Source organism: Octodon degus, unplaced genomic scaffold (genome assembly GCF_000260255.1).
Source record: "Octodon degus isolate 3935 unplaced genomic scaffold, OctDeg1.0 scaffold00051, whole genome shotgun sequence".
NCBI classification, from domain to species: Eukaryota; Metazoa; Chordata; class Mammalia; order Rodentia; family Octodontidae; genus Octodon; species Octodon degus.
In genome coordinates this window covers 4,546,513-4,559,251 of record NW_004524627.1, presented here as the reverse complement: position 1 = coordinate 4,559,251, position 12,739 = coordinate 4,546,513, and the positions used below count along the sequence as shown (strand labels likewise).

General features: G+C 44.1%; 1 protein-coding gene across 2 annotated transcripts in view; it reads left to right on the top strand.

The window, feature by feature from the left end:
* Ikbkb (inhibitor of nuclear factor kappa B kinase subunit beta) overlaps positions 1–10,391 on the top strand; it is a 53,835-nt gene extending 43,444 nt beyond the window's left edge. For both annotated transcript variants that reach the window (XM_023717227.1, XM_004633066.2), the window contains exons 17-22: positions 2,246–2,295; positions 2,639–2,738; positions 2,941–3,088; positions 5,385–5,512; positions 7,142–7,232; positions 8,477–10,391. In XM_023717227.1, coding sequence (XP_023572995.1) covers positions 2,246–2,295; positions 2,639–2,738; positions 2,941–3,088; positions 5,385–5,512; positions 7,142–7,232; positions 8,477–8,542 — 583 coding nt within the window. In that variant the 3' untranslated portion in view covers positions 8,543–10,391. The remainder of the gene's footprint in view (positions 1–2,245; positions 2,296–2,638; positions 2,739–2,940; positions 3,089–5,384; positions 5,513–7,141; positions 7,233–8,476) is intronic.
* The last annotated feature ends 2,348 nt before the right edge of the window (positions 10,392–12,739 follow it).

Genomic DNA, 12,739 nt, shown 5'->3' with positions numbered 1-12,739 from the left:
GGAATCACATCATAGAAGCCAAGTGGAAAAGGAATTCCAGATCGCATGAATATTTCTTCCTCATTAAACCTTGTGCGATATTTGAGTTTTGATAAGGCTGTCACTCGATTGCTATGGACATCACCAGAAAGATTAGTCCTCAGTTGAGAAGGACCTGTGACCAGTCTTGATTCCAGACTTTGCCATACAGCATGATAGTTAGGTTGGGAGAGGATGTGCTGAAGCAAGGAAGGTGCCTTCTGGCTGGCCAGGGTGCTAGAGGATTCTTGTCCTAGACCATTTTGCCATGAAGCTGACTGGTGGTTTATCTAGGTCTAGTGAGTGTCACTAGACCACTGTGCTCCTGCTTACAGGGGAGAGGGCCAGATGACGCACCTCAACTAAACAAGATACTTTTTAGTTCTGTAGATCTCAGGAACAGAGATCATTATTTCCTTGGTCTGTCCTCCTCTCTTGTTAGTCCGACCATGTACAGTTCTTGGCATATTACACAATGAACAAGGTAGAGTGGCATTTTCCCACTGTCTGCTTGCTAATCACTAGACTCATAAGGAGACATTTTTGGCCTAATTATTGTGGAAGACAGGGGTAAAATGAGATTAAATAGATGTTAAGGCACAAGATTTGGTTTCGCCACTCTGCTTAAGTCTTTTGTTGTGCTGTCAAGAAATAGCAGTACTACAGCCATTGCAGTACATTGAGCTCCATAGAGACAGTGCCAATGAGAACTGGATGGACACTGGGGGACTCTGTACCTCACTGAGGAAAACAAGTAAACATGGGCAAAGGAGATTCTAAGAAGCCAAGAGGCAAGATGTCATCATATGCATTCTTTGTGCAAACTTGCCAAGAAGGACACAGGAAGAAGCACCCAGATGGTTCTGTTAACTTTTCAGAGTTTTCTAAGAAGTGCTCAGAGAGGTGGAAGACCATGTCTGCTAAAGAAAAAGGAAAATTTGAAGACATGGCAAAAGTGGACAAGGCTCATTATGAAAGAGAAATGAAAACTTATATTCCTCCTAAAGGAGAAACAAAATTGAAGTTCAAGGATCCCAAGTGCCCAAGAGGCCTCCTTTGGCCTTCTTTTTGTTCTTGTTCTGTTCTGAGTACCACCCAAAAATCAAAGGAGAACATCTTGGCCTTTCTATTGATGATGTCACAAAGAAACTTGAAGAAATGTGGAATAATACTGCAGCAGAGGGCAAGCAGCCATATGAGAAGAAGGCTGCTAAACTGAAGGAAAAGTGTGAAAAGGACATTGCTGCCTACCAGGCTAAAGGAAAACCTGATGCAGCAAAAAAGGGAGTCGTCAAGGCTGAAAAAAGCAAGAAAAAGAAGGGGAGGAGGATAAGAAAGAGGAAGAGGAAGATGAAGAGGATGAGGAGGATGAAGAAGAGGATTATGAATAAGGTGGTTCTAGCGCAGTTTTGGGTTTTTTTGTTTATAAAGCATTTAAACCCCTCTGTACATAACTCACTCCTTTTGAAGAAAAAATTTGAGATGTAAGGCTGTGTAAGATATGTTTTTAAACTATGCAGTGTCTTGGGGCTGGGGAGATGGCTCAGTAGAATAAGGAAAGTGCAAGGTCCTGAGTTCAATCCCCGGTTCCACCAAAAAACAAAAAACAAAAAACAAAAACTATGCAGTATCTTTTTTTGTTTGTTTGTTTTTGTATAGTTAACACACTAACAAATGCGTCTTTAGATAGCCCTGTCCTGGTGATAGTTTCAGTAGCCACTAACCTTGCCTGGTACAGTATGGGGGTTGTAAATAGGCATGGAAATTTAAAGCAGGTTCTTGTTAGTACACAGCATGAATTAGTTATATATGGGGATGGTAATTTTTCATCTTCAGTTGTCTCTGATGCAGCTTATATAAAATAATTGTTGTCCTATTAACTGAATACCACTCTGTAATTGCAAAAAAAAAAAAAGTTGCAACTGTTTTGTTGACATTCTGAATGCTTCTAAGTAAATATAATTTTTATTAGTAAAAAAAAAAAAAGAAGAAGAAGTAGCAGTACTGGTTGGGTATGATGTTGCACACCTGCAATTCCAACACTCAGGCAACTGAGGCAGAAAGATTACCACACAGTTCAAAGCCAGCCTGAGCTACATAATGAGCTCATGGCCAACCTGAACTACAGGATAGAATTGACATGATCCTGTGACCAAAAAAGGATTTGTAATGCTATATATGTGCCTGTTCGGCCTTGAATCTACACACAACTGCTTATGTATTTCAGAGAGGAGCAAGCAAGAGAGCTCTACAGGAGACTAAGGGAAAAGCCAAGAGGTAGGTGGTCTAGGTTGCCTCAGGGCCTTCCATCTCATTTCTTTTTTTTTTAAAGACAGACCTCTTTTTTTTTATTATTTATTTATTTATTAGAGAGAGAGAGAGAGAGAGAGAGAGAGAGTGTGTGTGGTGTGTGTGTGTGGCCAGCTCAGCCCACCAGGGGGCGCGGCTGGCTGGCATGTGGCGCTGGGGGATCGAACCGAGGTCCCTAATGCTTCGCCAAGCTTGTTCTAAGTAGGTGCTCCAGACCACTGAGCCATCTCTCCAGCCCCTCCATCTCATTTCTGAGGCACTGGTTCTCCCTGCCACCTTCCTGGAGCAATTGTGTCACTCTCTTCCCCAGACCAGCGAATAGATGGTGACAGTCAGGAAATGGTGCGGTTGCTACTTCAGGCCATTCAAGGCTTCGAGAAGAAAGTGCGAGTGATTTATACACAGCTGAGGTATGAAGGCCCCTTGCAGTTCAAGGGTAGGAGGGACAGTCACAGGTCAACTACAAGGAAGCTATTGATGGTTCTTGCTACAATTGGTATCGTGTTTTCAGGAAAACTATTGAGGCCCTCCTGGACCACTAACTGCTGGAGATGGTGCTATGTGCACTCCAGCCTGAAGCCCATGAGAGTGTATCCTATTTGTTCTTCACAGTAAAACTGTGGTTTGCAAGCAGAAGGCCCTGGAGTTGCTGCCCAAGGTGGAAGAGGTGGTGAGTCTGATGAATGAGGATGAGAAGACTGTTGTCCAACTCCAAGAGAAGCGGCAGAAGGAGCTCTGGAACCTCCTGAAGATTGCATGTGTGAGTAACAGTGCTCACCAATATCTAGCCTCCCACCCATGGGCCACAGGACCACCCTAGAGCCCTTGGCAGCCACTGCTCAGGTCACTCCCTGTGACGGGGCACAGAGCGAGGGTTGGGTGCAGAGACTAGAAGAGCTGTACCTGTCATTTTTCTTATTCTCATGGCAGCTGTAATCAGCACAACCAGATGGCTTCAAAGCACTGAGATTATTCTCTGGGAAGTCTTGAGTCCAGAAGTCTAGACTCCAGGTGTCAGGATGGTGTCTTTCTGTGGCTCTGGGAGAGAATTCACCCTGCCCTCTCTGGCTTCTGGGGTGCCAGGCATTCCTTGGCTTTTGGGTACACCACTCCAGTCAGTCCTATGACCTCTGTGCCTCCCTTTGGACACTATCACCAGCCTTGAACCATACTTGAATAATCCAGGTTGATCTCTGAGGATCCTTTACTCAGTTACTTTTGCAAAGACCCTTAAAAAAGGTCAAGCGATAGGTCAGGGGTGAAAATATAGCCATCTGTTTTAGGGCTGACACTCTCCCAGTGTGTGCTATCCTAGCAGTGCAGCCTCCACCTGCCATGCACCTGTCTCAGTGCACCTGTGACCACACTGATGGCCCCCAGGAGGACATAAAAAAACCAGACAGCACAGGACATAGGGGACAGTAGAAGCTGGAGCTGCCAGAGGTGGCCCTGTTGTGAAGGGCTGTGATGGGATGTAGACATGTGGCAGGGAGGGAAGAGAGCAGTTCAGTGAGCAGAAACTTCAAGGGGAGAGGGGGGAGGATGGGCAGAGGGCTGCTTGTTCTAGTCAACCTGCAGGCTGGCGCACATCTGTGGACCAAGCAGGAAATTGACAGTGTTGGAGAGAAAGCACAGTTGATACCCATAGTTCTGATCAGGAGCGTGGGTAGTGGGTTTGCCTTGTGAGAGCTAAGTGGCATTTCCTCCTGTAAGAAGGAAAACAGGAGCTTCAGTGAGATGAAGAAGTTGAGAGAAGTAGAGGTGGGTGCAGAAGAGGCCACTCTGAGGCTGTACCTGTCTCAAGGCGTCATGGTCTGGCAGAGGGCACAGCCAGCGGTCCAGAGCAGGAAATGCTGTAAAGCTATGTCTGAGTGAGCACTGCAGGCAGGAAGGTCCCCAACTTCCTCCTCTGAGGTGAAGGAACAAGGGCAGTTTCTGAAGGATGAGTAGGAGTTATGTGGCAGGATGGCTATTCAGAAGGACACGTTCCAGGCATTGCTTTATCAAAGGCCTGAGGCCTGGACAATCCTTATGTCTTCTAGGTTGTAGGAGTGATCACTGAGGAAGAAATTGGAAGAGTCAGGGCTGGCCTGTACCATTTGGAGAAACTGAATTTCCTTTCAGGTCAAAGGAGCTTATGGGATGCTGTGACCCCATTTCTGTTTTAGAGATGTCACCTTGTGTCAGCTAAAACTGGATTGAGGGATAGCCACAGTTTGCAGGGGGACTGGAGTTGAGTCACTCCTGGGTGTGTGTAAATTTAGGGAGCAGCTGACCCCAGCTGTGTGGGAATGGCCTGCTGCCTTGAAGCCTTGCAGGCCTAGTGCAGAAGGAGGGATGGGTGGCTGAGTCTCTCCAAGTGCTAGACAGCAGGGAGGCACAGCTGGTGGAGAAGGCACAGGCGCAGGCTAGAGTTGACACTGGAAAGGCTGATTGAGCTGGAGAGAAGATAAACTCAGGGAAGGTCCATAGCTCTAAAGCCAAAGGCTAGGTGGTCTTATGGGAAAGGAGCAGGGACAGAGGAACTTTTGAGGCAGATAGGTGACAACTGGCCAGAGGCTTAGCAAAGGAGATGGCCTGAATGCTGAAAAGTAAGTCACGCAGTGAGCTACAAGTTTGAGAAGGTGTGAGTGGCCACAGCACCCCAGTGCTGGAGTATCTCACTGTGCCTTTGCTGTACCACAGTAGGAATGAGTTACAGTCCTCTAACCTTTTGTGAAGCTCAGTCTTCTGCTTAGAAAAGGCTAGAAATATCTCCCCTTTGTTTCTATGTAAAAGTTGACTAAGACATCACATGACTGCAATAAGGCCTAGAAGTATAGGTGCCCTCATCTACCAGTATTTCGAATTCTTTCTCAGAAAGCACACCAGTTGGCACAGACATACTTTGATCCTGACTGTGAAGTCCCAGCTGTTGTCAGAGCCAGATATGGGCTGGTAGTTTTGAAGAACAGCTATGGTATCTTGCAGTGGAAATACTGTAGTGTGAGTGTAAAATTCATTCCATCACATGGCTTCAAAATTTTGTTGGCTGCCTTTCTGGTTTTGTACTCCAGAGCAAGGTCCGTGGTCCTGTCAGCGGAAGCCCAGACAGCATGAACATGTCTCGACTCAGCCACTGTTGTCAGCTGATGTCCCAGCCTTCCACTCCCTCTGACAGTTTACCTGAGCCAGCCAAGAAAAGGTAAGTCACAGATAATAGTTCATGTTCCAAGGCACATCAGGAGCTGCTGGGAACAGCAGTGCACATTGTTAACAGAGAAACATCTGTCCAGTGGTTTCATGCCTGTTTCTCTTTGTTATATGCTATTGCTTCTCAGCCTTGTGGCTAAGGTCAGTGTGGTATATTCTGGGGATGAAAGTACTCTGAAACTACACGCTGAAATGATTGCACATCTCTGTATATAGCCATGTATTCAACCCCCGTTGTCCCTTAAAACTCACAATTAAATAGTTTCTTTGTCCAAGGTTTGGGTTACTAATTGCTTGGTGAAGATATTGAAAGTGCTGTTGCTTATAGTCTACCAGTCATTCTCTGTGCTTTAAAACTAGTGGCCCTTCAGGCCCTTCATCAGCCTGAGTTGTTGGCCTCTGCCCTCCTGCCCACCTCCATTTACAAGCTACTGTTTTTCTTCCCAGTGTTGCTCATCATCTTTTCATCCCTGCACTGCCCACTCTTGCCTGGGCAACTGTGGCAGAGTAGCGAACAGAACATTCTGGCCTCTTCCTGGTAGGGCTTTCTGCCTCCTGCTTCTTGATTGTTCTGCTACCAAGCCCTCACTTCTCCCAAAATGCCTTTCTAATCTAGTGTTAATCTCTTCAGTGGCTTTCCACTTCACGTCTGAGCTCTTCCAGGCATCTGCAGCTGCCTCAGTGTGGCTCCTGGATAGTACCTAGGCCTCACACTTCTTTGATTGCCCTCTAGGGCTGGCACCAAGACTCTAATCTGATAGCAAGTAAGGTTGAGCAAGACATGCTTTAGAGATCTAGGGTGTAACTCCACAGCATTTGCCTACCATGTGTGAGGCCCTGGGTTCCATTCCAGCACTGAAAAAAAAAAAAAAGAGGTCTGGATTTCTTCCTACATACAGTATCACATTTTGCAGAGTAAAGTATGTTAAAGGGCAGTGACATCCTGCCTTTTTTTCTCCAGTGTTATTCTCAAAGCCCAGAAAAGCCTTCCTGTGAGCACAGGGGACAATGGTGGCCTCTGTCACAGAGCTGAGGTCAGAAAAGGAAGAATGGCTTATTAGATTGTCCTTGTCCCCTGGTCGTGCATTCATGATAAGAGACAGGCATTTCTTATTGCAGAGAAAAGATAGCACATTGGAGCAAATAAGTTTCCAGAACCTTGAATTTCAGATCATAAGGAAATATGGAAACCTGGTGAATTGCTTTGCCCGTTGTTTTTTTTGTTTGTTTGTTTGTTTGTTTTTCCTTTCTGTTTCAATGATTGCAAAACAGGTAACTTGAGGAAAAGCTTTATATGTTTTGGAATTTGGAGAGAACATGTCCCCTATTTAATAAGTAAGAAAGAGCTTATTTGCTTTTTTATTCTTAGAGATCTACATATTTTTCTTATTTTGAGCAATAATGCTGATGAATGGATTTTGACTTCTAAGTAGAAGTACTTAACCAGATGAGTGACATCATAAATCAATGATGTGCTGTTTTAAGGCATGCAGGACCAGAATAACTGCTACTCTGTTTTTAAAATAATGTCAAAATTCTATACCATATTTTAAAGTGGTAGTAACAGCTACAGTGCATGTGAATACCTCTAACAGTCTGACCACTTGGTTGTCACCCACAGTGATGAGCTCGTGGCTGAAGCGCATTCCCTGTACTCCCAGCTGGAGAGCGCCATGCAGGACACAGTGAAGGAGCAGGACCAGAGCCTCATGGTAACTCCCTCAGGAACCCTAGCCCTGCCTGACTCTTTCTTCTTTGGCAAATTAGGGAAAGAAAATAAAAGGCGAAGGCCTCACTGCAGTCTCATGTGGCCTCCATATATACTTAAGACTTTCAGGTACAGCAGGCTGGCCAGATAGCTCAGTGGATTAAAGTGCCTGCATAGGCAGATGCAGGGACCGGGGTTCAATCCCCCGTGTGCTGTGCTGACCCTGCCCCTGGGGCACGCTGACACAGTGATTGAGACTGGTTGTGGTGGTACACACCTGTAATCCAGTGCTTGGGAGGCTGAAAACAGGAGAATCACTACGAGTCGGATCTGTGTAGTGAGACCCTGTAGACCCTGTACTAAAATACAAAAAAAAAAAAGATTTTTGGGTACATTTTAAAATTATGTCTAGCCAGGCTGAATGGAATAAGCACTTCTCTGGCAAGCGCAAGGGCCTGAGTTCAATCTCCGGTCCCACCAAAAAAATAAATAAATAAAATAGAATAGAATAAAATAAAATTATGTCTAGTAATTATGTCTGTCTAGTAATTATTGCACACTACAGGCACATCATATGTCTTATTTAATCTTTATGAGATTTTAATGCTGGGAGGAAACAACGTTATCCCATTATGCCCACCTGCGCCTTGATTGCTGCTGCTGCCCATCAGCGTGTGCCAGGTGCTCTGCTGGGCCCCAGTGACAGACAGGAACCTGCCAAGCTCTGAGCGTGGTGGGGGATGGAGCTCAGCAGTGTCAGTGTTAGAATGGGAAAGTAATGAAGGCAAAGCTTAAACTACAGAGAGGATCCTAAATGGTTCTCTGGGCCTCGAGTAAGCTAGTCACCCTTTGCAGAGTGTGGGTTTTCTGTGTCATGCTGCTCTTCTCCTTCTACCTTATAGTAATCATTTCAAGGCTTATTCACATCTGCCAGAGGAAAAAAATTCTTCTGAGCTCATTTCCACTGTAAGGCTGGAAATAGTAGCTGAACTGAGCTTTCAGTCCTACCTACCTGCCTTCAATGGACCTGAACATGAGGGTTTAAACTACAGGTAGGACCAACCTTTCCAGTTTGCACCATCGCAGGATTTCAGTCCAGGGGAAGCTCAGCTCAAGAGTGTGTTGCATTGTCAGGACCTGTGTTGACAAAAGGTTTAACTATACTTCCACCTTGTGCTGCTTGCCCCCAGAAGAGAAAAGATGAGGTTTACAGTGGCTGCTGAACATTTAACATACCTGTACTTTCAGGCTCTAGACTGGAGTTGGTTACACACAGAGGATGAGGAACAGAATACTCTGGAGCAGGCCTTGTGACTGGGGCTTCCACACTGGCCTGCGGCTCTCCCATGATGGCTCCTGCTACAGCGGTGTCCTGGCGCTCTTCAGCACCTGGATAAAGGTCTCACTTCCCTGCAGCTGTGACTTTCTCCCTGGCTCAGAGTGCAGCCTTCTACAGGTGGTTCTGACTCTGTGTGTGCACACTGGAAGGCCTCCATCATAGCCTGTGTGTGTGTCAGTGCCAGGCACGAGTGATCAGGGAAACTGAGCCTCCATAGCTGCTTCCTCTGCTGTGAATAAAGACCTCCAATATGGCTTGCTACGAGGACTTCCCTGGACAGAAGTCTGCCTTAATATTTCAGAAATAAGCTGAGATGGCAGCTGGTGCCAGCCTGTCCTCGCCTGTCCCCTCCTTAACTCCAGAGAGGCCTTGACCTGTCTGCCTCACTCATCTGATGGCTGGGGTTTCATCTGGATTCAGCTTCTGTTCAACAGATGTTTTAATCATAGGTTTGGCCTGGCCACATCCTTTCTTCCACTTCTCACTTAATTGCAACTAAAATTTTATTTTTGCCTACCACATTGGTAGTAATCCTCTTTCAGCAGAGTTGTACAGTGATACCAAGCTCTCTGCCGTCTGCATCCATTCAGCTAGACTGACTCACTAGAGTGGGCAATGGATCACCTAGGAGTCAGTTTTCACACAGAAGAGAAGAAGCAAAGTGCCTGTTAGTCACCAGCCTGCTGCTACTGCCCACTTCTGCCTAGTCAAACACTTCTGTGTGCCTGCAGTGGGATGGGTGTTCCTGCCTCTCATATTGTCCAGCAGTATTACTGGCTGTTTTTACAAGTAATTTCTATATTTTTAAACAGAACTCAAGTGTTACTTATGCAAGTTCCTACAGTCTATTTTTATAACTATGGTTAGGGCTTCTAAACTCAGAATTGAAAAAAAAACTTTAGAATTCAACAAAATGGGCAATTTTGTAAAATTGAATAGTGATCAGATCTGTAACAGTGTAGTAGCACTACTTCCATAATTCACAGAACTTTAAAAACATATAGGCAAAGCAGGAAAACGAAACTAGTACAAATGATCACAAACAGATAACATTCCTAGAGAAGAAAGTTGGAGTAAAGGGTTTCACAAAGTGGCTTCCATGGAGATAGCATGAAGCAAGTCCCTGGTGAAGTAAGTTTTGGAATGCTGCCAGCTTTCACTACTTCTTGGAAGGTTAGCTGTACACTAGTAACCTACCTGAAAGGCTTAAAATAAAAACGTGGCTTAATTTATATAAATCCACTGTTTTCTTATATCATTTGGCCACAGAACTCTGTTGTCCCTTTATTCCAAAGGATCTGTTGTAGGCTGCTGAGTAGAATTATAGCCAGTAAGATAGGGCTAGGCCCTTGAAGGAGCAAACTGTAAGGGAGACCTCAAGACAAAAACTGGAATAAATGCACCCCCATACTTCCCTAAGGATAAACATAATGGATTCATATTCTAGGTCCCTATTACCTTGAGAAAGCCAAGAAGAGTCACTAATCCAATGCCCTATGGGAAAAGCCCCTATTCTGTATTCATGCCCACCTGCTACATGACTTACTTCCCTATTTGACTCCAATTTAATCAATTTTACCTGAGCAATGATAATCTTATTGGTTGACCATAGTTTTGTCCTACCTCATGCCCACATTGTGATTTCCCACTTTGCCCACCTTGGACTCGCCTGGCTTCATGGATTTATGCTATAAAAGTCCCTAGAAAAGGCAAGTTTCTTGGCAGCCAACTCAGATCACCTTCTGTTGCTTAGAAGCTTGCTTTTCTCCAATAAATATGTTTTGCTCTTAACCTCCATTCTTCCTAGAATTTATTCTTGGATTTTAGAAAACACAAAGTTGTACCAGATATCTACCAGATTGGGAGTTTCTTTCCCCTATATCAGATAGAATATAAGAAAGCATGCTTTGGGATCCTTAAATAGAAACCCAGAAGAAGTTAGGACTTATAGTTCTTTTTTTTTTTCCCTTTTTTTTTTTTTTTTTTTTTTTTTTTTTTTTTTTTTTGGTGGAACCAGGGATTGAACTCAGGCCCTTGGTACTTGCCAAGCAAGTGCTTATTCTACTAAGCCATCTCCCCGGCCCCAGGACTTCTTCTAAATAAATGAAATAGATGTGCTTTTAAATCCTTGGGCATTATGTATAAGCAAATCCAATATAAAACTCTGAAAGGTAGGGATGATGTGACTCTCTGTAACCCTTGGGCTCTGAGCACGACATGGGCAGTGACTTCCTAGAATGGTTTTTGTTTTGCATAGTCCAGGTTGGGTGCTAGAGGAGCCAAACGTGGGCACAGATATAAGCCCCCAAGAAAGCCTGTTCTGCCTGGCTGTGGGAGTCTTCCAGGCTGCTGCAACAAGAATTACAGGCTTAAGAAAAGCTTATTCTCACAGCTCTGAAAGCTGGAAGTCTGACATCAAGACATCAACTTGACCATATCTTCTGATGGCTCGGGGAGATTGAGATTTTGTTCCTTGCCTCCTCCAGGCTAAAACTCCAGGGCAGCTGATTTTACAGGTGTGTACCATCACATCCTTAGTGATACTGGAGGAATTAGGACTACTGTCACTTTTTTCCAGTTATAGTTAAGAATCAGCCCCATTATGGATTTCAAAACACAGTGTATTCTAGATTGTCTCAAAGCCATGCTGACTTTAATGCGTGAGAATTAGATATGAAGCCAGGCATGGTTGCAAACTCCCATAATGCCAGCACTCAACCTGAGGCATGACAGTTGTTAATTTGTGGCCAACCTGGGCTGCCTACTGAGACCCTGTCTCAAAGAAAAAAGGTATGGATTCTTGAGCTAGAACCCCCAGGATATTAGTTATTGAACAAAGTATTGTTCAGTAATTTTATGGAAACATTTCATTAATATATTACACAAATGTTGGGATTTAGTAAAAGTTTAACTTTTAAAAATAAAGTGCTTCCAGCCAGTGGATTTTAGTTGATATTAGTTTTCTCTAAACACTTCTCATAAGCTAAATACTGTTATTATTACTGTGGGAAAATTTGGTAAGAATAAATGACATTTGAGCTGTGTGAGAGGGCCAGTTGGTCTGAGGCTTGTGCTCTTTCTTCAGTATTTGGCTGTGGAAACAGGAGGGACATCAGATTATCTCAACACTAACTGCCCCCTAGATTACTGTCACAAAGGTTCCCATTGGTCATGCTGTGCTGTGGTACAGATGATTGCAGGAATATTTGGATATTTGGAGGTTTTCAGAATGTTTGTGATGAAGAATTTGGCAACTATATAAAAATAGGCAAAATTATGAAGAAATATATTCCACTTTCTTGGACTCAACAGATATTAATACATGTATTTCCCGATATTTTATTTATTAATTGAATCTCATATATCACAACACTTCACCCATATTTTAGTATGTATTTCCAAAAGCTTAGTGCATGCATGTGCTAGAGATGGACCCCAGGACCTCAAGTATGTTAAGCAAGTTTGCCACACTCCAGCTCTCTACCCCTTTTTGTTTTATTTTATTTTAAAGAGTAGAAACAAAAGCAAAAGCAAAAATCAGAGACAAAGACAGAAACAGGGCAACATACAACAATACATATGTTACTGATTTTCAAAACAAAACTAGCTGATTAACAATGGTTGATACATTATCTAAATACCTTTTTTGTTTTCAGTATAACTACAGTATCGCCATCATGCTTCTGTTAGCCATGGTCCAGTCAGGAACATAAAGCCATACAGTAACTTTAGTAAAGAAAGCTTAGTATAAAAAATTACTTAACTACCACAGAGAACTGGCTTCTTATGGATGAATAAGTCTTAATACCAAGTAGCAGAAAGAGCTCAACTTTACCTTACTGACTGAGGCAGAGGACTCAAGGAAAAAAATATCTGAAAGAGCTACTGCTCTTATCTGAGATCCAGCTGGATCCGGCTGGAGAGCTCTAAAGAGCTGTGCTGACAGAACTCACAGGGACCACAGGTGTCAGGCTCACAGAGAGAAGTACTAACTCTGGAAGCCTCATGAGAGAAATGCAGTGCAGGAAGCTACCCTTTGTGCTGCCAAGAGAATCGTCCTGCTGGCTGCAGCACAGTCCAGCAGATGGCCCCCCAAATACACAGAAGAGTCTGTACTCTTTCACTGACCTCTCTGAAAAGGCTTATATGTTTCATTTGGCCTGGGAAGAATG